Source organism: Scyliorhinus torazame, chromosome 21, assembly GCF_047496885.1.
Source record: "Scyliorhinus torazame isolate Kashiwa2021f chromosome 21, sScyTor2.1, whole genome shotgun sequence".
Classification (NCBI taxonomy): Eukaryota; Metazoa; Chordata; class Chondrichthyes; order Carcharhiniformes; family Scyliorhinidae; genus Scyliorhinus; species Scyliorhinus torazame.
In genome coordinates, this window is record NC_092727.1 from 117,386,394 (window position 1) to 117,411,455 (window position 25,062).

The 25,062-nt window shown below is 49.1% G+C and overlaps 1 protein-coding gene across 2 annotated transcripts in view; it reads right to left on the reverse strand.

Annotated features, from left to right (window-relative positions):
- The window catches only part of LOC140398569 (thyroid hormone receptor alpha-like), a 433,293-nt gene that overhangs the window by 19,363 nt on the left and 388,868 nt on the right, over positions 1 to 25,062 (reverse strand). For both annotated transcript variants that reach the window (XM_072487371.1, XM_072487372.1), the window contains one exon: positions 2,351 to 2,556. In XM_072487371.1, the coding sequence (XP_072343472.1) occupies positions 2,351 to 2,556 (206 nt within the window). The remainder of the gene's footprint in view (positions 1 to 2,350; positions 2,557 to 25,062) is intronic.

Below are 25,062 nucleotides of genomic sequence, written 5' to 3' on the forward strand. Positions count from 1 at the left end.
ACTGCTCTTGTGGTGCATGTTAATAGCAAGTTTCCTTACAATGGACAGCGCGGTACTGGGATATTTCAGTATATTAAAGATTCTTATATAAATACAAGTTGCTTGGTAGTTCAGAACTTGATAATTGTTGAAAAGAGAGACATTGGGCGGGATTCTCCGGCCCTCCAGCTGCGTTTTCCAGCGTGTCCGTCCGCCTCCCCCCCCCCCGCGCCCCCCGTCAGCAGCGGGATTCTCCGTTCCTGCAGCCGGCCCATTGTGGCCGCCCCGTGCAATTGGGAAACCCGTGGCCGTGCATGTGCTGCCAGAGTATTCCGCCGACGGAAAATTCTGTTGATTGTTGCTGAAGCTTTTCATTTTGCACTCATCAGGGCGTACAAAAGAATACCAAATTTCAAACTCTGATAACAATTTATACCACAGGAGAAAAGCCTTTCCTTGTTTGAAATTTGGTATTCTTGCACTTTCCACAGTTGTTGCTAGGTAATGCTTACAAATAATGGTGGGCGGCATCTTAACAGGTTGTGGCTCCTGTTCACTCCCCCATGTCTTGTTTCATACAGTTCCATGTATAGGGGTGACATGTTGTGCTTGGGAAACCATGAGTAACCATCCAGCATCACAATAAAATCATCCCTGACTCAATTAGTAGCACTCTCACCTCTGTGGCTGCATGTTATAGGTTCAAGTCCCCCTCCATAGATTGAAGCACAAAATCTAAGCTGATGCTTATAACAATAAACGGCACGGTGGCACAGTGGTTAGCACTGCTGCCTCACAACGCCGAGGACCTGAGTTCAATTCCAACCTTTGGTCACTGTCTGTGTGGGATTTGTACGTTCTCCCTGTGTCTGCGTGGGTTTCCTCCGGGTGCTCCGGGTTCCTCCCACAATCCAAAGATGTGCAGGTTAGGTGCATTGGCCATGCAAAATTGCCCCTTTGTGACCAAAGGTGTGCAGGTTAGGTCGGGTTATGGCATTGGGGGGATATGGCGGGGGAGTAGGTAGCTCTTTTGGAGGGGTGGTGCAGGCTCGATGGGCCAAATTACCTCCTGCTGCACTGTAGGGATTCTATGAATACTGGGGGAGTGCTGCAAAGTCAAAGGTACCGCCTTTCAGGTGGGGTGTTACTCTGAGACCCTGTCTTACCATTTAGGTGAAAGATCCTATGGCACTATTTTAAAGAACAGGTGAGCCTCACCCCTGTGCCCAGACCAATATTTACCCATCAAGCAGCGAATGCAAAACAGATGATATGGTCAGAGAATCATTCAGCCACAGAAGGAGGCTATTTGGCCCATCAGGCCCATGCCAGCTTTCTGTAGAGCAACCCCATTTGGCCCATTTCTCGCTCTGACCCTGTCATCCTGCAAGTTTATTTCTCTCTAGGGCCTAATCAACTTCCTGTTGAAACCATTGGGCCTCCCCACTTCTACCAAGTTGCCAGTCCTTATCTCACTGCTGTTTGTGGGAGCTCCCCGCGTGCAAATTGGCTGCAGCATTTCCTACATTACACCCCCGTCTGGCCTTCAAAAGTACCTGACTGCCTGTAAAGCCCTTTTGGTAGTCGGAGTCTGTGAGATGGCTTCAGATAAATGTAAGTCTTCCGAAGGAATGATGTGATCGAAGAACCTGCGAAGAGCCAATCGGCAACAAGGGTTTTACCTAGCCCTCGCATGAACCCGACCAGCCACAACCTACTTTGAGAGCATGAAACTCCACACACACACACGGTGATCCTCTGCCAAAGGGTGAACAATGAACACCACGATCCGCACCCGGGCATTTGATAGTTTCAGCCGACTGGCACAAGGCCCGTCTGGTGCGACCGTGACCTACTGGAACCGCCTTGTTGGCCTGACATTCCCGGTGGCAAACCCACCGGATGGCACCAATGGAATCAGAAGAAGGAAATACCGACCACGGGGCAATTCCCACAGAGGCTACACGGAAAACCCGAAATCTTTCAAATAATCGGGGTTGGAATGGTTTTAAAACCTAATCCTCTTACCTTGCCCTTCAAATGAACCCTTTTGTGTCCGATCCCTTAGTGGCCCCGGGTGTCAATTGAATAGGAATGTAAAGACAATTTTTCACTTGAGTCGTGTTTGTTCATCAAAAGGAGTTTTCTCCCCTGATTTTCTGAAAGTCAGAGCAGATACCCCAGGCGCTTACAGCTACTTGATTGCCTGTGCACAGCAAATCCAGGAAACCTGGGGTAGGAAGAGTCCATGGCTTTGTTTGAGCCCTCCTCATTTTCCGGTATTCACTGGACCCCAGGAGCGCTAAGAGCAATAGACCAGCTAAGCAGTGCTATTTTGAACATTGGTGTAACTGTGAACATGAAGCGTTACCAGAAATTTCCGTTTCTGCTTCCAATGGCTACCCTGTGCGTTGGTCGTCACGTGCGCATCCGTGGCAACCCTGATGAGCTCCCATTCCTCGGAGGTAGGCTCAGGCCTGTTCTGCATGGTCTTCACCACCTCTTCTCGCCGTCGCTTCACCCGGTTCTCTTCGATCAGCTTCCTTTTTGCGATGCGTTTGCTGTCATCCAAAACCACTAGATAGGAATGAGAAAAAATAGCTCACGGTCAGTTCCTCTGCCCAGCATTTCCTGGGAGCCCACACTGACAGGTGAAATTCTGAAACGCATTAGAGCTTGTAATAAAGCACAACAGAGTTTTTTTCATAGAATTTACAGTGCAGAAGGAGGCCATTCGGCCCATCGAGTCTGCACCGGCTCTTGGAAAGAGCACCCTACCCAAGGTCAACACCGCCAACCTATCCACATAACCCAGTAACCCCACCCAACACTAAGTGCAATTTTGGACACTAAGGGCAATTTATAATGGCCAATCCACCTAACCTGCACATCTTTGGACTGTGGGAGGAAACCGGAGCACCCGGAGGAAACCCACGCAGACACGGGGAGAATGTGCAGACTCCACACAGACAGTGACCCAAGCCGGGAACCGGACCTGGGACCCTGGAGCTGTGAAGCAATTGTGCTATCCACAAGGCTACCGTGCTGCCCCGGTTCCCCAGTGCAAAATAATAAAGAGGTCACATATTACTTGGAAAATGAAAGTCTAGATGGAGTAGGGAGGGTCAAAGCTGTAGAAATACACAAATCATGAAACGTTGCGAGACAGGCCAATTCATAGAACATAGAACAATACAGGCCCTTCGGCCCACGATGTTGTGCCGCCCACTTATCCTAACCTAAGATCAACCTAACCTACACCCCTTCAATCTACTGCTGTCCATGTGCCTGTCTAAGAGTTGCTTAAATGTCCCTAATGACTCTGACTCCACCACCTCCGCTGGCAATGCATTCCACACACCCACCACTCTCTGTGTAAAGAACCTACCTCTTGACATCTCCACTATACCTTCCTCCAATCACCTTAAAATTATGTCCCCTCAAATTCGGCCTGAGCAAAAGAAAGCCAAGAGTTAGGGTTTATTTTGAGAGGGACAGAATTAAAAAGTGGAAAAGTTATGTTACACTTTTACCAAACCTAGGTTCAACCATATTTGGAATGCTCTATGGAGCTCTGGGCACCATATTACCAAAATAACATAGGGTGTGGAGTATTACAGCTCCACCTGGGAGCAGGCTGGTAGGCCGGAGGCTGTAAAAGCGGTTGCCATGGAACATCTGAATTATCAGATGTTGGCCAAGCACATATTGGGTTGGTATAACTGGTCTTAGCAGTGGCCTTGTTATCATTGTTAAGCACAGGGACTGGATTAGATTTAATGGAGGCATTGGGAGGGTCCCACTCAGCAGCTGGGGAGCCAATGGAAGCCTTGCCTTGCTCCTTTGAGTTGAAGGCCAACCCAATGAAGTTCCACATAACTGGACAGTGGCAGGACTTCCTTTTTATTTTATAAATTTAGAGTGCCCAATTCTCTTCTTTATCCAATTACGGTGCAATTTAACGTGGCCAATCCCTATACCCTGCATATCTATGGGATGTGGGGGTCAGACCCACGCAGACACGGGGAGAATGTGCAAACTCCACACGGGGTCGGGACAGTGACCCAGGTCCTCGGTGCTGTGAGGCAGCAGTGCTAACCACTGCACTACCGTGCCGCCCTGTGGCAAACCTTCCTGAGGACCATGAGCACCATGGGTGGAAGTCCCGCCTGTTGAGAGCTGCCGGCTAATTGGGGGGATTGGCAAGAAGGTCTTGGGGGTGAATGTTTGTGGCAGTCCACATCCCAATGCCGGGTCCCACAAACATACACTGAGTGCCTTTGAATGAGCCACCCCTCCCCAAGCTCGAGAACACACAAGCAAATTGTGGTGTTGGGTGTTCTGACACACAGATGAGCCAACACAGTTGCATATGGTACAACGCTTCTTTATTTAAACTTGCTATTTACAGTTTGGTCTTTGCACTCTGCACGTGGGGGGCTCCCTGCTTGTGGTGTTTTAACAGCTCTTTCTTGTTCCCTTCTCCCCAGACCTACCGACCACCAGGTGTCCTGCTCGTGCTTTTTATGTGGTTGGTGTTCTTGTCTGTGATTGGTTGTGGTGTTGTGTACTCTGATTTGCCTGTTAGTGTGTCCATCATGATGTGTGTGTTTGAATATCATGACATCCCCCCTTTTTACAAAGATATGTGCCTACGTGGTAATAAATATGATCGTGACGTGAGTGCATCTAAGAGTGTGTGTGTGTGTCGTGTGCAGCATGTGCATATGACGGAACTATGTACATGGGGCGATGTCGGGTGCGTCACATGAATCAAGTTGTACCATAACATAACAGAAATGCGAACGAGAGAAGAAGAAAAAAAAAACTTGAACAGTTGTCCAGTCAGACGACATCTGGAACGATAAACAACAACAGGTTATCATGTAAAATTGTGCAACTTGTTAAACATATGAACGGTATTATAAGTCCAGTCTAATGGGCTTGCGACGAATTCGGGTTGACCGTCAGGGTGGCACACCACTCATCGGCTGGATTGATGGCATTGACCTTGTTGACATCAATGACGGAAACTCGGAAGGCATCCTGGTCATCTGCATCACTTAACTGGAAGTCTTGATGCGTGGGCTGGACGGTCCTGACTCGTCTGCGAGGTTGTCGAGGATGCGCCGGATCCATGGGTTGAGCCGCACGACAGTGGGCTGCGTAGTGGCCCATCGTGGCACATCTGCGGCACTGTCGGTTTTTTGCAGGACATTGCCCTTTTAAGTGTAGACCTCCACAATTGCCGCACGTCATGACGTCACGGCGTTCGTTGCGCCACTGCGCATGCGCAGTGCGATCTTGCGGTGGGCGCGCCTGCGCAGTGCGTCCCTCGTTGTGGCCGTTATTTTTGGCGCGCACCTGCGCGGGAGACCGCGAAAAGCGCGGGAAGCGGCCGCTGTCGTCCGGGCCGTGGGTCGGGAAGTAATCGACGGCCTGGATGCGTTCGACGTCGTGGGCGGCCTGGCTTGCCGATTCAACGGCTGGGGACCCCCTCCGTGCCAACTCGGACGCCTGAAATCGGGCAAAACGGCAGGTAGCATTTTCATGGAGGACACAGGCTTCCACAGCAGACGCTAAGGTGAGGCTTTTCATTTTAAGAAGCTGCTGGCGTAGGCCACTAGAGGCAACGCCAAAAACAATCTGGTCCCTGATCATGGACTCTGTAGTGGTGCCGTAACCGCAGGACTGCGCTAGAATCCGGAGGTGCGTCAAAAAGGGTTGAAAAAGCTCCTCCTTACCTTGCAGGCGTTGCTGAAAGATGTATCTCTCAAAACTTTCATTTACTTCAACTTGAAAGTGCTGGTCCAGTTTGAGGATGACCGTGTCATATTTGGCCTGGTTTTCGCCTTCTTCGAACACCAGTGAGTTAAAAACATCGGTTGCGTGCGGACCTGCGTAGAAGAGGAGCATTGCAATCTTCGAGTCATCCGAGACATTCTGTTTTTCGGTGGCACGGATGTACAGGTCAAATCGCTGCCTGTAGAGCTTCCAGTTGGTACCTAGGTTCCCCGTGACTTGCATCGGCTGCGGTTTGCCGGTGTGGTCCATGTCCAGAATGGCAGGTTAGTAGGCAGGTATCGATCCACTCCTGTACCATGTGGTGTTGGGTGTTCTGACACACAGATGAGCCAACACAGTTGCATATGGTACAACGCTTCTTTATTTAAACTTGCTATTTACAGTTTGGTCTTTGCACTCTGCACGTGGGGGGCTCCCTGCTTGTGGTGTTTTAACAGCTCTTTCTTGTTCCCTTCTCCCCAGACCTACCGACCACCAGGTGTCCTGCTCGTGCTTTTTATGTGGTTGGTGTTCTTGTCTGTGATTGGTTGTGGTGTTGTGTACTCTGATTTGCCTGTTAGTGTGTCCATCATGATGTGTGTGTTTGAATATCATGACACAAATCTGCACGGATTTGTTTTTCATGCTCCCAGTGTGGCAAAGCACCCCCCCTCCAAACATAGAACATACAGTGCAGAAGGAGGCCATTTGGTCCATCGAGTCTGCACTGACCCACTTAAGTCCTCACTTCCACCCTATCCCCGTAACCCAACAACCCCTCCTAACTTTTCTGGACACTAAGTGCAATTTAGCATGGCCAATCCACCTAACCTGCACATCTTTGGACTGCGGGAGGAAACCGGAGCACCCGGAGGAAACCCACGCAGACACGGGGAGAACGTGCAGACTCCGCACAGCCAATGACCCAGCGGGGAATCGAACCTGGGACCCTGGTGCTGTGAAGCCACAGTGCTAGCCACTTGTGCTACCCTGCTGCCCTTGTGGAAGTGGAATGAGGCCTTTAAATGGGCATTAATTGAGAGACTCAACTGGTGGCAGGGCGTGATGGTCATCCACACGCCTTCCCACCACAGGCATATTCGAGGTGATGGTGAAAAGGTGATGGGGCCCCCACCCACCTTGTTCCTGATGAATGAAATGCCCCCTTGGCACCAGACTCACCACAGGAGAGGGCAGTCAATCCTGCCCGTTGGTTTGGGAAGTCTGTAAGATGAATATGGTGCTGCAGAGCTCACAGTGGGCAGCCCCTTTGTGGCTGGGAGCAAGGATGACCGTGTCAGGTCCAATCGTCTGTGCCATGGTCCAGATTATAGCAAAGTATTGCGAAGAAGAAAGAATATTTGTCAAGGTACTGGCTCTGTTGGGAAGCTGATCAAAGTTAAGACTTTCATGTGGGCGATCTCTTAATTAGCATGGAGATAGGTTCGTTGTCCAACTGAGGGATGGGGGCGGGCCCTCTAAACTGGAGGGCCAATAAGAGTCTGTGACAATATTCTGGACTCAACGTTGTGTTCAACAATTTAGATCATAACAATTATTTTCATTTTTTATGAACAGCTGGTAATGACTGATCATTTAATCTCTCCGGTTTTCCCCCCTATCTAAGATCTTCCCTTTTCCTTCTTTCTTCCCCTCCCTTGCTGCCTTTCCAAAGCATGTCCACCATCTATGGCACAAGTCAGGATTGTGATGGAAAGCTCTCCGTTTGCCTGGACGAGCGCAGCTTCAACGACACTCAAGAAACTCGACACCATCCAGGACAAAGCAGTCCGCTTGATTGGCACCCCTCCCACAAACATTCACTCCCTCCATCACCACGCACAGTAGCAGCCGAGTGTACCATCTACAAGATGTGCTGCAGGAACTCACCAAGGCTCCTTAGACAGCACCTTCCAAACCCACGACTGCCACCATCTAGAAAGACAAGAGCAGCAGATGCATGGGAACACCCCCACCTGGAGATTCCCCTCCAAGTCACTCACTGTCCTGACTTGGAAATATATCGCCGTAGCTGGGTCGAAATCCTGGAATTATTTCCCTAGCAGCACAGCGGGTGTATTTTCACCTCATGGACGGCAGCAGTTCAAGAAGGCAGCTCATCACCAACCTTCTCAAGGGCAAGTAGGGTTGGGCAATAAATGCTGGCCTAGTCAGCGACGGCCACAGCTCACGAATGAATGAAGAAAAATATCTGTGACATTTTCCAGTTCCAGCGAAAGATCACCGACCTGAATCGTTAATTGTTTCCCTCACCACAGATCCTGCCTGACCTGCTGAGTATTTCTGGCATTTTCTATTTAAAGGTCTATTGGACTGACTCCTAACTAAGAATCTCCTGCAACATAAAATCCACTCTGTGGAGTCCTGTAACCAGTCAAAATACTTGGATGTTTAAAGTCTTTCTGAGGATATCCATGTCTGTATAACTTCCTCGAGGATTCCTTTGGCCGTCAATGTTGGTCCATAGAATATACATAAGGGAAGGACCCTGGCAATGTGTCATCCAGCCCATGTGTTGGTTCAAGGATTTTAAAATGCACAAAATGCTTGTATTGGCCGCGGCCCTCAAATCTAAAGAGGATTAAAATGCTGTTGCTTTACCTGGCTCCTCGTCGAGCGGGCAGAAATTGTAATTTTGAGTCAGGGAGATATACAGAAACTCACTATGCAAGCATTTACCTCGCTATTCTTTTTTTGCAGTTGTTTTTTTTTCCACATTCAATCTCATTCAGACTTTCAAAGGCAGCATTTTTCAGGAATTACATTTCTCCTGGCCTTCATCGCACCCCCACCACCCCTTCCCTCACCATCCCCGCAGCCTGACATTCAGGGAAGAATCAGAGAATACGGGAGAAGTTGGCACAGCGGTAATGTCAGTGGACTAGTAATGCAGAGTCACAGGCCAATGATCTGGGGTCACTAATGCCCTTCTGGGAAGGAAATCTGCCGTCCTTACCCGGTCTGGCCTACATGTGACTCCAGACCATCAGCAGCGTGCTTGATTCTTAACTGCCCCACTGAAATGTTCAGATCATCAGGTCAAGGGTAATTAGGGATGGGCAACAAAGGCTGACTTTGCCAGCGACACCCACATTCCACAAGAGAATATTTAATAAAATGGCCTGACCACCTTCTCTCCCTTTGCAACCATGTCAACACTTGTTAAATTTCTCTTTCTGGTTGGCAGACTGCTATCCCTCAGGCCCTCCTGTCGATGAGCTGTGAAAGTTTCAGTAGGAAATGGTCGGGATGTTGTGTCATCTGGGAGTCCAGCTGTCCCACAGACCCGCGGCCATTACAAGAACCCCAGAGCTGTTATTTAAAGGATGTCTGCCTAGTGGAATTGGGCAGGCTTGTACCTCGATCGATACTGTGGCCTAATCCCTTGCAAGCCATCCTCATACAATCAAGAGCAGGAATCCTGACTCAATTTCCTTTCTCTAACCCTGGAAGTTGAGGTCAATTGTGATGTCCCGCCCACCAACCCAGTTCAGATCAGCAACCGGGGACTGACCTATGACCTTCCTGGTCTCAAGTGTCCATCTGCTCATTGGATAAACTATTCTTAAATTTATTACAATTAATGGGCAATTTGGTGTGGCAATCCACCTACCCAGCACATCTTTGGGTTGTGGGGCTGAGACTCACGCAGACATGGGGAGAATGTGCAAATTCCACACGGACAGTGACCCGGGGCCGGGATCGAACCCGGGTCCTTGCGCTGTGAGGCAGTAGTGCTAATCACCGCACCACCATGCTGCCCTCTCATTGGATCAACTTGATTTTAACATTCTCATCCTTGTCTTTCAATCGCCCCCTCCCCATCTCTTTGTCACTGCCTCCATCTCCACAACCCTCTGAGATATCGACACTCCACTAATTCTGGCCTCTCCAGCAGGCCAATTTAATTGCTCTCTCATTCGTGGCCAAACATTCACCTGCCTCGGCCCAAGCACTGAATTCTCTTCCTGCGCCTCTCCACCTCACTTCCTTCATCCAAGATACGCCTTCAATTCTGCCTCTGACTTAGCTTTTGTCACCTGACCTAATGGACTAGATTCTCCGGTCCCCTAGCCGCGTGTTTCTCGACGGCGCGTCGTTCCCTGGCAACGGGATTCTCTACTCCACCCCACGCTGCTGGGAGTGCTGCCGGCGGGAAAAGAGAATCCCAATGGCCAGAGAATGGGTGTTTCCTCTCTGTATTTTGGATAGGCAAAGAACTACCTCTGAGTTCAGGCCATCTGACCTTTTCAAGATGGCGCCATTCACAGATCCTGAGACGAGGGAGGTGAAGTAAGATGTGTGGGGTCCAGGTAAGGGATGAACGTACAGCCCTCGGTGCCCAGTATACAACCCGTCGCTCTATTCTTGCCCAGAGCTGACTAGTTATGAAGGAGCTTTGGTAGAACGTCTGGCTGTTAACTCTTGGCCTTGGCCCAAATTCAACACAGATGTCGAACAAGGACATATTCTCGCCAGGAATAATGCTGTAATATTGAGCTGGCAGCCAGTCAGGGAAAGAAAAATAGAGAGGTCCAAAACGATAAAAGCAATGCCTCTCCTCGGCCCCAAAAAGCTACTCAATATTACAAATACGCCTGGATGTTAACAACTTTGATATCGAGCCATCTCCCCCTGAAAGCTCCTTTGAGTCTTCTCTTATTACTAACTCACTCCTCAATCAGCAGGGGTTGTAAATAAATATGTCAGATTTATTAAGCATACAGTACTTGAACAAACACTTTAAAAGCTGTGCTTAAATCAAAACCTTTTGAGATTATATGAGGGGCTCAAGCATTTTACAGTTCTGATGTTGGATCACAGGCTGATCCGATCTTCTCAAATCTAAATCCTCATTGCAAGCAGCGAATCTTTCCACATTCCTTCTCTACCACATGACAATCCACATTTTTCTGCATTACATAGTTAGGCTCCATATATGCAGATTTTAAATAAGTTCTTTATCAATAATTTTGGTTTTTAAAAGTTTTTTTTCCATGGACTGGTACAGCTCCCCTACCTTATACTCTTGTCAATAGTTTCAATCTGTTCCACCAAGTAAAGCTGTTAGTCATTTTTGTGTATTCATGTTTATTCCTACTTAGAACAAGGTCACTTTCAGAATCCGATCAGGTGATGTATTGATGACGTCTTTGGCCATTCGCGCGGGCACATTGACATTGATATCCTAATGGCCAGCAGAGTAAACACCTTTCCAATAAAGCTCTTGTTTGTTTGTACTTTTGTGGTCTGCAAGCCTATCCTATAAAAATGCCACAAAGAAATCTGGCGACGAGGAGGTTGGAGCCAACCTGGCAGACTCCCAGAGAAGAACCAAAAAAAAGAAAAAATCGTCGATCTGTGCGCAGAAATCCGAAAAGGATTAAGAAGCTAAAAACTTTGCTACATCAAAGCTGGTAACGGAGGGATGCCAGATATCTGTAGCAACCATCGAAAGAACCAAAATTTAAATGTAGATTTCAGAGGAAACAACATCAAAACAAAGCTCGCCACGTGCTCTGCCCGGAAAGATCTGGAAGAATACAGGGGGCACTTTGAGTACCAGGTACCCTGCAACAATAATTTAGAGCAGGAGGTGTTCCAAAACTCGGAAGTAAACTGACTGGGTCGGAAAAAGAAGCGAGGTAGTGCTAAAAATTCCATGGCACATCATGGATACGCAAGCCCTTTCCATAATACAAAGGGTGGACATTTTTGGCATCATGGGGCCGTATCATGAGAACATCAAGCAGTGGGGCTCATACACTGAAAGAATCGATTATTTTATTCAAGCGAATAAAATTGTTGCAGATATTGTAGTCCCAACTTTCCTGAGTACAATTGGGGGGGAAAAATTCAGCCTCCTGTGAAATCTGGGGCAGCCAGAAAAACAGGCTCGAAAACCTGTGATGAAATTATGGGTGAAGATATTGCTTGACCACTTCTCACCTAAACCATTGGTCTTCACCGAGAGGTTCAGGTTGCATAAACGTAACCATCAAAAAAGTGAATCAATCACACAGTTCGTAGCTACTTTGAAGAAATTAGCTGAACACTGTGAATTTGGAGATGTCTTGAATGACACTGTTAGAGACAGCCTAGTGCGTGGGGTAAGACGTGAAGCTATCCAGAAAAGACTGTTAACAGAAAGTAACTTAAACCTAAAGGAGGCTTTAGAAGTCATGGGGATGGATTCTCCGATTCTGGGGCTATGTCCCCACGACGGCATGGGAACGGTGGCGGAACAACTGGCGCAAAACGGCCACCGATTCCCCGTTTTGCTGGGGGCTAGCATGCCGGCAGTATAGAGCACCTGGCTCCATCTGCCGATGCGCCCTGGAGAATTGCCGGGTCCGTGGCAGCCTGCAGTGGCCGCGCCGTGCTACATGGCGGGGGCGGCTCACAGACCCGGCCCACAAAATAGTCCCCCCCCTGCGGCTGGCTCACGTGCCTCAGAGCCCCACCACAGTGTCCCCAGCCCCAAATAATGTCCCCCCCCTGCCCGCGGATCGGCCCTCCCCCAACTGTGGCAGTGCTGGACTGAGTCCGCAGCCGCCTCACCGACTTCCCGACGGATAAGATAACACGTGTCCAGAGCCGTCGGGAACTCGGCTGGCTGGGGGCAGAGCATTGGTGGGCGTGCCTCAGGCAACATCCTGAGGCTGTCGATATGTGGCACGTCGTACTCTGCGAGTACACCACTTTGGAGGGGGAGGAGCATCGCGAAAGCGGCGCCGCCCCCAATTCAGTCGGGAAGTGTGATTCTCCGGCCATTCGTCGAATGCGATTTCGTCGTCGGCAACTGGAGAATCCAGCCCAGGATCTCTATGGAATTAGCAGCTCAGAAAGCCGAACAATTAAGTTTGAGCACTAGAATCCATGAAATGTCAGCTGGGATCTGAACATAGACACAGGTTCAAAATTGCCACCAATATGCAAAAACTGGACACGCAGCAGCGGACTGCTGGTGCAAAGGTACAAAATGCAGGAATTGTGGTAAAAAGGGGAATATTGAAGGTGCGTTTTGGGGAAAGAAGCAACAAATTCCAAACAAGAACCATAAAAAGCAAGAACCAAGTGTATCAAATAGAAATGCGAATAGCGGGAAAAGGACCGACGGGATCCAAAAAGGGTACGGAAAGGATCAGAGTCACAGTCAGATGACGGACTGTCTGTGTCGGACTGGCCATTGCAGGCAAAAAAATGTTACTGGGTTACTCCTTAACATTTAAAAAAATAATCTTTATTGTCACAAGTAGGCTTACATTAACATTGCAATGAAGTTGCTGTGAAAAGCCCCCAGTCACCACATTCCGGAGCCTGTTCGGGTACACGGAGGGAGAATTCAGAATGTCCAATTCACCTAACTGCACGTCTTTCGGGACTTGTGGGAGGAAACCGGAGCACCCGGAGGAAACCCACGCAGACACGAGGAGAACGTGCAGACTCCACACAGACAGTGACCCAAGCCGGGAATCGAACCTGGGACCCTGGCGCTGTGAAGCCATAGTGCTAACTACTGTGCTACCATGCCGCCCCTTGGACTGGAAGGACTGACAACTGGACGGACAACCAGTGGAAATGGAGGTGAACACTGGAACAGCAGTTTCGTTGGTACCATAAACCATTTACCAAGAGAAAGTATGGCACATCACCTTAAAACCCTTAAACATAATACTAAAAACCTATACTGGAGAAGTGGTTCCGCTGAGGGGCCACATCAATGTAAATGTGCAGCTAAACGGACGGACCACAGACTTGTCCCTGCAGATCATTAAAGGTAGCCATCCAGCCTAATGGGGAGAACCCGGCTGGAGCGAATCAAGCTAACCTGGGCCAATGTGAATATCACGTCAGGTTTCGAAGCAGGTCCATTGAAGGTGATAAAGAAACATGCCAGTGTCTTTAATGGAGAGCTGGGAAGAATGAAAGGGGTCTCGGACAAGCTAAAGGAGGAAAGCCAAGCAAGGTGCTTAAAGGCTGGGTCAGTGCCATACGCCATCAGGCCTACGTTCGAAGCAGAATTAGAGAGGCTGGTCAAGGTAGGGGTCCTCAAAGCCATTAACGTGAATGATTAGGCCACGTCGATAGTACGCGTGTGAAGAAAGATGGTTTGAGACACGGGTGTGGCGATTTTAAAGTCACTATCAATCCGGTTCTGTGCCCTCTGCCTTTAATTGATGATTTATTGGCTTGGTTGGCTGGAATCCAGCATTTCAGTAAAGGTGGCCTTAGCCAAGCTTATCGTCAGGTAAATGTGGATGCAGATTCACAACGATATTTAACAATCGTGACAAACAAAGGGCTATTCAAATATAAAAGACTTCCATTTGGCATCTCATACACGCCTGCATTGTACCAAGGTGCCATAGGTCAGAGGCGGGATTCTCCAATAATGGGGCTATGTCCACACGCCAGGGTAAAAATGCTGGCAAATCACTCTGGACTTTTCTTAACAAAGTCCTGAGTGATTCTCCTATCTGAAGGGGGCTGGCAGGGACATGGAGTGCTTCTCGCAGTTCTGGCAGCGGATAAGAAATTGAATGAAATGAAATGAAAATCGCTTATTGTCACAAGTAGGCTTCAAATGAAGTTACTGTGAAAAGCCCCTAGTCGCCACATTCCGGCGCCTGTTCGGGGAGGCTGTTACGGGAATGTGGCAACTTTCACAGTAACTTCATTTGAAGCCTACTTGTGACAATAAGCGATTTTGTGACAATAAGTCCGATTCCCGGACTTCCGGTCGGGAGTCCGTGCATGCGCACGGCAGCGGCCTGCAGCAGCCACCCCGTGGGACATGGCGGACTCGGACTGTGGAGCGGCAGCAAAAATGTAGCCCCCTCCCAGATCCGCAGCCGCCACCGGCCCAAGATTCAGTTATCCTGAACAAATTGTTAGCAACAACGGGCCACAGTTCATTTCACAAGAAACCACAAATTATCTAAAGGAGAACGGAATGCAATGCATCCAAACCACTCCTTATCATCCTGCGACAAATGGGCTGGCTAAAAATTGTTTGTTCAGACAATGAAGCGTTCATTGAAGGTAACTCGTGAGCAAGGACATTGTCTAAATGACTTAAGCCAATTCCTGGTGACAGACAGGAATACAACACATTCGGTAACCCAAAGTTCTCCGGCATTACTCATGGTAAAACATTAGCTACACTCAGCGTTTGATTTGCTGAAGCCGCCTAAGACAAGATAAACTGTTGTGAGGAAACATCAAAGTCAGGATTTGCGAATTGGGAACAGGACTGAAAGCCGTGTTTTTAAGAAAGGTCAGGAGGTATAAAAGCACTTGTCTTTGCAGGGGCAGGCCAGTCGATTTCGGCGGGAGAACAGCTGGTGAGTCAGTTTCAGCGGGAGCAGTGCGGAAGTGGCTGCTGGGAGGTAAGTCTGTCCTTGTCCTGTCCACTTGTCTTTGCAGGGGCAGGCCAGTCGATTTCGGCGGGAGTGGAGCTGGCTGGTTAGTCAATTTCAGCAGGAGCTGAGAATTTTTTTTTTTTAAATTAGTGTTTTAGGCGGGAACAGGAAGTCGACCCGCGGACGTCTGGGAAGACCCTCACCAATAAATTCTGGTGGAGAGGAAACCCGAGACACTACACGTGTAGTGTCTCCCACCCGCCCTCCTCCTCTAACCTAATAATAAAACCCATTGGTCTGAGGTAAGTACCATATTTTATTATATTATTATTATTTTTTAGAAAAAATTAAATTTAGTTGTTAGCCAGATCTTGGTAGAAAGTTAGAGGAATGGCAGGGAAGGGAGTGCAATGTTCCTCCTGCAGGATGTTTGAGGTGAGGGATGCAGTTAGTGTCCCTGCTGATTTTACCTGCAGGAAGTGCTGCCATCTCCAGCTCCTCCAAGACCGAGTTAGGGAACTGGAGCTGGAGTTGGAAGAACTTCGGATCATTCGGGAGGCAGAAGGGGTCATAGATAGCAGCTTCAGGGAATTAGTTACACCAAAGATTGGAGATAGGTGGGTAACTGTAAGAGGGACTGGGAAAAAGCAGTCAGTGCAGGGATCCCCTGCGGTCGTTCCCCTGAGAAACAAGTATACCGCTTTGGATACTTGTGGGGACGATGACTTACCAGGGGTAAGCCATGGGGTACGGGCCTCTGGCACGGAGTCTGTCCCTGTTGCTCAGAAGGGAAGGGGGGAGAGGAGCAGAGCATTAGTAATTGGGGACTCTATAGTCAGGGGCACAGATAGGAGATTTTGTGGGAGCGTGAGAGACTCACGTTTGGTATGTTGCCTCCCAGGTGCAAGGGTACGTGATGTCTCGGATCGTGTTTTCCGGGTCCTTAGGGGGGAGGGGGAGCAGCCCCAAGTCGTGGTCCACATTGGCACTAACGACATAGGTAGGAAAGGGGACAAGGATGTCAGGCAGGCTTTCAGGGAGCTAGGATGGAAGCTCAGAACTAGAACCATCCGAGTTATTATCTCTGGGTTGTTGCCCGTGCCACGTGATAGTGAGATGAGGAATAGGGAGAGAGAGCATTTAAACACGTGGCTACAGGGATGGTGCAGGCGGGAGGGATTCAGATTTCTGGATAACTGGGGCTCTTTCTGGGGAAGGTGGGACCTCTACAGACAGGATGGTCTACATCTGAACCTGAGGGGCACAAATATCCTGGGGGGGAGATTTGTTAGTGCTCTTTGGGGGGGGGGGGTTTAAACTAATGCAGCAGGGGCATGGGAACCTGGATTGTAGTTTTAGGGTAAGGGAGAATGAGAGTATAGAGGTCAGGAGCACAGATTTGACGTCGCAGGAGGGGGCCAGTGTTCAGGTAGGTGGTTTGAAGTGTGTCTACTTCAATGCCAGGAGTATACAAAACAAGGTAGGGGAACTGGCAGCATGGGTTGGTACCTGGGACTTCGATGTTGTGGCCATTTCGGAGACATGGATAGAGCAGGGACAGGAATGGATGTTGCAGGTTCCGGGGTTTAGGTGTTTTAGTAAGCTCAGAGAAGGAGGCAAAAGAGGGGGAGGTGTGGCGCTGCTAGTCAAGAGCAGTATAACGGTGGCGGAGAGGATGCTAGATGGGGACTCTTCTTCCGAGGTAGTATGGGCTGAAGTTAGAAACAGGAAAGGAGAGGTCACCCTGTTGGGAGTTTTTTATAGGCCTCCTAATAGTTCTAGGGATGTAGAGGAAAGGATGGCGAAGATGATTCTGGATAAGAGCGAAAGTAACAGGGTAGTTATTATGGGAGACTTTAACTTTCCAAATATTGACTGGAAAAGATATAGTTCGAGTACAATAGATGGGTCGTTTTTTGTACAGTGTGTGCAGGAGGGTTTCCTGAAACAATATGTTGACAGGCCAACAAGAGGCGAGGCCACGTTGGATTTGGTTTTGGGTAATGAACCAGGCCAGGTGTTGGATTTGGAGGTAGGAGAGCACTTTGGGGACAGTGACCACAATTCGGTGACGTTTACGTTAATGATGGAAAGGGATAAGTATACACCGCAGGGCAAGAGCTATAGCTGGGGGAAGGGCAATTATGATGCCATTAGACGTGACTTGGGGGGGATAAGGTGGAGAAGTAGGCTGCAAGTGTTGGGCACACTGGATAAGTGGGGCTTGTTCAAGGATCAGCTACTGCGTGTTCTTGATAAGTATGTACCGGTCAGGCAGGGAGGAAGGCGTCGAGCGAGGGAACCGTGGTTTACCAAGGAAGTGGAATCTCTTGTTAAGAGGAAGAAGGAGGCCTATGTGAAGATGAGGTGTGAAGTTTCAGTTGGGGCGATGGATAGTTACAAGGTAGCGAGGAAGGATCTAAAGAGAGAGCTAAGACGAGCAAGGAGGGGACATGAGAAGTATTTGGCAGGAAGGATCAAGGAAAACCCAAAAGCTTTCTATAGATATGTCAGGAATAAGCGAATGACTAGGGAAAGAGTAGGACCAGTCAAGGACAGGGATGGGAAATTGTGTGTGGAGTCTGAAGAGATAGGCGAGATACTAAATGAATATTTTTCGTCAGTATTCACTCAGGAAAAAGATAATGTTGTGGAGGAGAATGCTGAGCCCCAGGCTAATAGAATAGATGGCATTGAGGTACGTAGGGAAGAGGTGTTGGCAATTCTGGACAGGCTGAAAATAGATAAGTCCCCGGGACCTGATGGGATTTATCCTAGGATTCTCTGGGAGGCCAGGGAAGAGATTGCTGGACCTTTGGCTTTGATTTTTATGTCATCATTGGCTACAGGAATAGTGCCAGAGGACTGGAGGACAGCAAATGTGGTCCCTTTGTTCAAAAAGGGGAGCAGAGACAACCCCGGCAACTATAGACTGGTGAGCCTCACGTCTGTAGTGGGAAAAGTCTTGGAGGGGATTATAAGAGACAAGATTTATAATCATCTAGATAGGAATAATAAGATCAGGGATAGTCAGCATGGCTTTGTGAAGGGTAGGTCATGCCTCACAAACCTTATTGAGTTCTTTGAGAAGGTGACTGAACAGGTAGATGAGGGTAGAGCAGTTGATGTGGTGTATATGGATTTCAGCAAAGCGTTTGATAAGGTTCCCCACGGTAGGCTATTGCAGAAAATACGGAGGCTGGGGATTGAGGGTGATTTAGAGATGTGGATCAGAAATTGGCTAGCTGAAAGAAGACAGAGGGCGGTGGTTGATGGGAAATGTTCAGAATGGAGTACAGTCACAAGTGGAGTACCACAAGGATCTGTTCTGGGGCCGTTGCTGTTTGTCATTTTTATCAATGACCTAGAGGAAGGCGCAGAAGGGTGGGTGAGTAAATTTGCAGACGATACTAAAGTCGGTGGTGTTGTCGATAGTGTGGAAGGATGTAGCAGGTTACAGAGGGATATAGATAAGCTGCAGAGCTGGGCTGAGAGGTGGCAAATGGAGTTTAATGTAGAGAAGTGTGAGGTGATTCACTTTGGAAGGAATAACAGGAATGCGGAATATTTGGCTAATGGTAAAGTTCTTGAAAGTGTGGATGAGCAGAGGGATCTAGGTGTCCATGTACATAGATCCCTGAAAGTTGCCACCCAGGTTGATAGGGTTGTGAAGAAGACCTATGGAGTGTTGGCCTTTATTGGTAGAGGGATTGAGTTCCGGAGTCGGGAGGTCATGTTGCAGCTGTACAGAACTCTGGTACGGCCGCATTTGGAGTATTGCGTACAGTTCTGGTCACCGCACTATAGGAAGGACGTGGAGGCTTTGGAGCGGGTGCAGAGGAGATTTACCAGGATGTTGCCTGGTATGGAGGGAAAATCTTATGAGGAAAGGCTGATGGACTTGAGGTTGTTTTCGTTGGAGAGAAGAAGGTTAAGAGGAGACTTAATAGAGGCATACAAAATGATCAGGGGGTTGGATAGGGTGGACAGTGAGAGCCTTCTCCCGCGGATGGAAATGGTTGGCACGAGGGGACATAACTTTAAACTGAGGGGTAATAGATATAGGACAGAGGTCAGAGGTAGGTTCTTTACGCAAAGAGTAGTGAGGCCGTGGAATGCCCTACCTGCTACAGTAGTGAACTCGCCAACATTGAGGGCATTTAAAAGTTTATTGGATAAGCATATGGATGATAATGGCATAGTGTAGGTTAGATGGCTTTTGTTTTGGTGCAACATCGTGGGCCAAAGGGCCTGTACTGCGCTGTATTGTTCTATGTTCTATGTTCTATGTATTGGCATATGGAACTATACCAACAGTGAGAAGTGGATACCTGCCATTGTCTTAGCACAGACAGGACCGGTCTCCTACACTATTCAAATTCGGGACGATGGAGCATGGAGGAGGCACACTGATCAACGTTTAACAACACAACTAGTTTGCCAGAGACAGAGACAACCGAGAGTCTACAACAAGCTGTGCCAAGTGAAGACCTAAACATCCCTGAGAACCTGACAATACCAGCAACAATTGTGGAAGACGGGGCCCCAGCTGAGGACACTTTGACACTGAGTCAACCCACGAACATGACGTTGACTCCGGTTGAAACAACTACGGACAATGTGCAAACTGAGCCAAAAACACGAAAAGCAGAGGCCTGAGGTTCGTCGACAATCACACAGAAACCAATGTCCGCCAAAATGTCTAACTTATTGACTGTTATGTTTATTAATTGTTCATGGTGTAAATTTTGATTGTTGACGTTATAGTGTGTGCAGAATTCAACCAAACAATTTCTACTGTCATTTTGGCTGGGTTTGGGGGGGTTTCCCCCGGCGTTTTTTTGGGTGACATCCACACTGGAATTCACCCACACTTCGGCCGAGATTTACCGGCCTCACCATGCCTCGTGAGATCTAACGAGATCTCACGAGGCATCAGAATCTGCACTCGCCCAGACCTAAATTTGCGTAGAATCATAGAATTTACAGTGCAGAAGGAGGCCATTTGGCCCATCGAGTCTGCACTGGCTCTTGGAAAGAGCACCCTACTGAAGCCCATACCTCCACCCTATCCCCGTAACCCAGTAACCCCACTTAACCTTTTTGGACACTAAGAGCAATTTAGATTGGCCAATCCACCTAACCCGCTCATCTTTGGACTGTGGGAGGAAACCGGAGCACCCGGAGGAAACCCACGCACACATGGGGAGAACGTGCAGACTCCGCACAGACAGTGACCCAAGCCGGGAATCGAACTAGAGACCCTGGAGCTGTGAACCAACTGTGCTAACCACTATGCTACCGTGCTGCCCATGTTCAAGTGTCCAGACAGGCTCACATGATTAATACTAATAATAATAACAACCTTTTATTGTCACAAGTATGAAGTTACTGTGAAAAGCCCCTTAGTCGCCACATTCCGGCGCCTGTTCAGGTAAGCTGAACCCGCGCTGCTGGCCTTGTTCTGCATCACAAACCAGCTGTCTAGCCCACTGAGCTAAACCAGCCCGAATATGCTCTCGCCGGAGTTACCCAAGGCGTGGAATCTAATCCTGGTGCCTCGGGAACTATGAGCGAGCGCCGTTTAGTACTGGTCTCCACCAATGTGGACCAGGCATATCGGCACTTGGGGAGGTCTCCCAGGCGATTGGGGCCCCTGGGTGGTTGGGCTCTAGGCCGGGTAGTACTTTGGCACCCATGATGCCATCTAGGCATCCTGGCAGGGATACTGCCAGGGTGCCAGTGCCTGGGTGGCATTTTGCCCATCCCAGGAATCGGGGCCATGGGTTCCCTGCCCTTATGAGGTGGGGTATGGGGTACTCGATGACTCCCTGATAGGTGAGTTGGGGCGTTGGCGGTTCCGGAGGGCACAGTGGGCGGTCTAGTGATCAGGGTGCCATTTGAAAATGCGACTAACTGCGGCATTGCCGGGGCTTTCCTTGCCGAATCCCATTTAATAGCGGGGTCGTTCCTGGCGCTGCCATCACCGGGAAACACCCGGCTAAACACGCTTGCCATGGGACTCTGAGCGCGATTATTTCAAAAATTTCCAAGTTAATTTGTGGTGGGTTTTTTAGGGAGCTTCCCGCCAGCTTGGTCGGCAACTTCCCCACCGTTATTCAATGACACTTAGTCACTTTTTTGGATCCTGGGGAGTTTCTCACTGGTTCAGCCCACATTTGTTAGCACCGGGAAGCTGAACTCAGACATCAGGCCGCTATTTTGAAAGGGTGCCCGACCTCTTAGTGAGCTTGAGGATCCCCTACATCCCCCGCCCATGGGCAATATCACCCCCCACACACATGGGCACTACCCCCCCCCCCCCTCCCCCCCCCAAGTGAGGACACCCCATGATAGGGTCTCTGGGGATCTCACCTCTTCAGGCCCCCCAAAGTGCTCTTACAGCACCGTCTCCTTTCGAGGACACCCACCCAACCTCCCAGAGGCCCCTATTTACTTGTCTTGCACTCCCCCATCCTTCAAATCCCCCCTCCACCCTCATTTGATGGGCATGGTCCCCTTGGCTCCTGGCAGTGCCACCCTAGCACTTGGGCACCCTTGCACTGTCACCCTGGCACCCAGGCAGTGCTCCTGCTGGCTTTGCAGTGCCATCCGGGCACATTGGCAGTGCCATCCGGGGACCTTGGCAGTGCCATGGTGCCAGCTGGGCATTGCCAAGGTGCCTACCTTCCAAGGAGAGGGCCAGGGGGACAACCTGCACTTACTCTCACCACCCAGGGGTCTCCGGTGGCCCGGGAGACCCCATGGGTGCCGTTCCGCCTGGTCCAAGTTAGTGTGGACCAGCACTGATTGGCACCCGGCTGAAATCTTTCTGGGGAGGCAGAAGAATCAGGGGGACTGGTGGAATCAAGGCAGGTCGGTCGTAAGTAGGTTTTGTGACCTACTTCCGCAAGCATCATTCGGTCCCGCCCATTTGGGGCAGAGTTCCGACTCCGACGTCTCGCGGGACTTCGGAGAATCCCAGGAGGTGCAGAGCCTGTCAGGAGGCTCTCTGGAGACCTTCCCCCAGCATTTTCCGGCCGCGTTGTGCTCAAGCGAGTGCACAACCCGGCCGGAGAATCATGCCCTCTGTTTCATTTCCGTTAAATCACACCCTGCGTCATTTTGGGGGTCTTGGGTAGTTTCTTCCCAGTCTAACCCACACTTGGAAAGATTTTCAATACTGGGAGCTGAACACGCCAGCGAGACCAGCTCCTCAAGAGATCAGGCTGCCATCTTGAAGGAGTGCCCTGATCTCTAAGTGCGCTTGAGGGTCCCCCACACTTCCACCACCACTGCACACATGGGCATTACCCCCCCCCCCCCCCCCCGCCAGTGAGGACACCCTGCTATGAGATTGTTGAGGGGCCCCCATTTTCAGGCCTCCCCACCCCATCACTTGGGTCCGCCCCTTTCAGGACGCCCATCCTTCACCCCCAACCTTTATGAGGCTCCTTAATACCCTTGCCTCGTACCACCTTCATACCCGCGCCAGCAGGGTGGTGAAAGGGTGGCAGTGCCAATATGCCCAGCTGGCAGTGCCAAGGCACTCGGGTGCCAGAGCGAGAGACAGGGTGCCACCCTTCCCTGTCTCCGACCACCCAGGAGTCTCCAATGGCCTGGGAGACGCCCCAGGTGCCGTTACGGCTGGTCCAGTTGGTGTGGACCAATACTAAGCAGCGTCCGGTCTCGCTCGGGAGGCCGAACTGGTCCATTTAAATATGCTGATCTGGATCTCACCCAGTGCGAGACGTCTTGAACATCATGAATCTCATGCGAGGTCTCTTGCGAGATTCAGCGGCCTTGTTGAGACACCAAGTCAGGCGGGACGAGGCCAGTAAGTTGAGCCGTGTTTCGTTGCAGGAACCTCTGATGTAAAGGGGGCTGAAAGTATTCATGTCTCTTCCTCGTTGGAAAATGGTCACTTTAAGAGTCCAATCATGTGATGTATTCATGATTCCGTCGGCCGTTTCCGTGGGCAAACGGGCAGGCTATCCTAACAGCCTGTGGAGAAAACTCCTTTCCAATAAAGCTCTTGCTTGTTAGTAACTTCATGGTCTGCAAGCCTATCCTTTAAATATACCATAGTCAAGTCGGTCTCTGATTCAGTCCCATTCCACACAAGTCAACCCAGATGTTTTAATGAAGGTTTCTCCTACACTTGCTGTCAACGCGTTAAAATATGTGTACTGCCTTGTCTTTTAATTAGGTTCACTGAAGTGACTACTGGCCATTTATTAAAAGTCACATTTAGTTCAGTGGTCACGACATTTAAATTATCTCACACCTCTCCACGTTAGAGGGCAATGAAGAAAAATCAATAGCAACAGCAGTATAACATTAGCAGATTTCTGGTCAGCGATTGCTCCTTTCTCTACGGTACCTGCGAAATCAGGACAAATATCAATGATGCTGCATAGAATGATACGGAACAGAAAGAGGCCATTCGGTCCATCATGTTTGTTGAATGTTCTACATATCTCAGTGCAATGCAGAGATGCCACTAGCTCCTAAGTGTGCAGCAGCTTAGTTTGCAATATTTTAAAAATATCTCTGCAATCACAAAATGTCTACACCACGCTGATCCCAACTCAGCTTCTTAGCTCTGAGTCCACACCCAGGCTTAATCAATCAAACATAGATCAGTAACCAGGCTCAGATAATTGAGCACAGATCAATTGAGCGCCACAATTTCTGTTCTGTCTCTTTGGTTGAGCTACTCAATTAATATTAGTATAATAGGTTTTAATTAAGAGTGGAAGGGAAGGCTTTGGAAGGGAATAGCGCAAATTGGAAGCTGCATGGTGGTATGGGCGAGGCATTTTCAGAACCCCAAAATATATCATGGAGTTCAACCAACCTCCCCCCTTAATGTATTTGTTGCTTTTCCTTGCACACGGCTTGTTCCCTCGGTGGGCGATTACAATTATGGACACATGGGTTTTTAAACACAAAACAATGTTTATTCCATGAACTCAACTTAACATCTTAAATAAACATTGGATCTCTTAACACCTCTTACTTCAAAGATAACTCCGAAAATATTGCAACAGTAAATAATTCCTCAAAATGTTCCTTCACACTTCCAAGAGACTTAACACCTTTAAACAGAATCACATCAGGTTAAAAGCTTTACTATTATGAGTTTAAATCACCCAAATGATCCAGAGATAGTCTTTCATGGCAGAGATCACAGCAAATCCAGCTCACTGCAAAACACAGACACTCCCCAAGCTCTTTTCCTCCAAACTGCAGCTCTCTGGAAACACACAGACACAACAAGCTGCTTTTTCAAACTGCAGCTCTCTGGAAACACACAGACACACACCAGCTCTTTTCAAACTCAAACTTCAAAATGGCTGACCTAAAACCCAGCTCCACCCACACTCTGCCATCACTGCATTTTCTTAAAGGTACATTGCGTAAACATCCATTTCTTAAAGGCACTCTCACATGATAATGGGGAAACTCCATATGACCTATGGTACACCTGCTACTAAAAGGGTAAGTGACCTAGTCAAGGCCAAAACCTATTAAGAAGGACAACACCAGAGTTAATAAAATAGGAAATAATTTGAGGTGAATTATGTCGAAAAGCTTATCTTGTACCAAGCTCGGATTTTAAGGATCTGAGATAAGAAGGAATGAGCAACAGATATAATGGGCCATAACCTCCAGGTTCTCCAGTGTGGGATTTGGAGGGGTATCCCAATGATGCACTGAGAAATCCCTCTTGGAACATCCCAAGAAAGCATTATCCAGAATGCTGGATTCTCCGGTTGCCGACGGCAAAATCACGTTCGGCGATCAGCCGGAGAATCAGAGTTCCTGACAAAATCGGGGGCGGTGCCACTTTCATTATGCTCCGCCCCCTCCAAAGTGGCGTACTCTGTGGGTACGCTGGGCCACATAT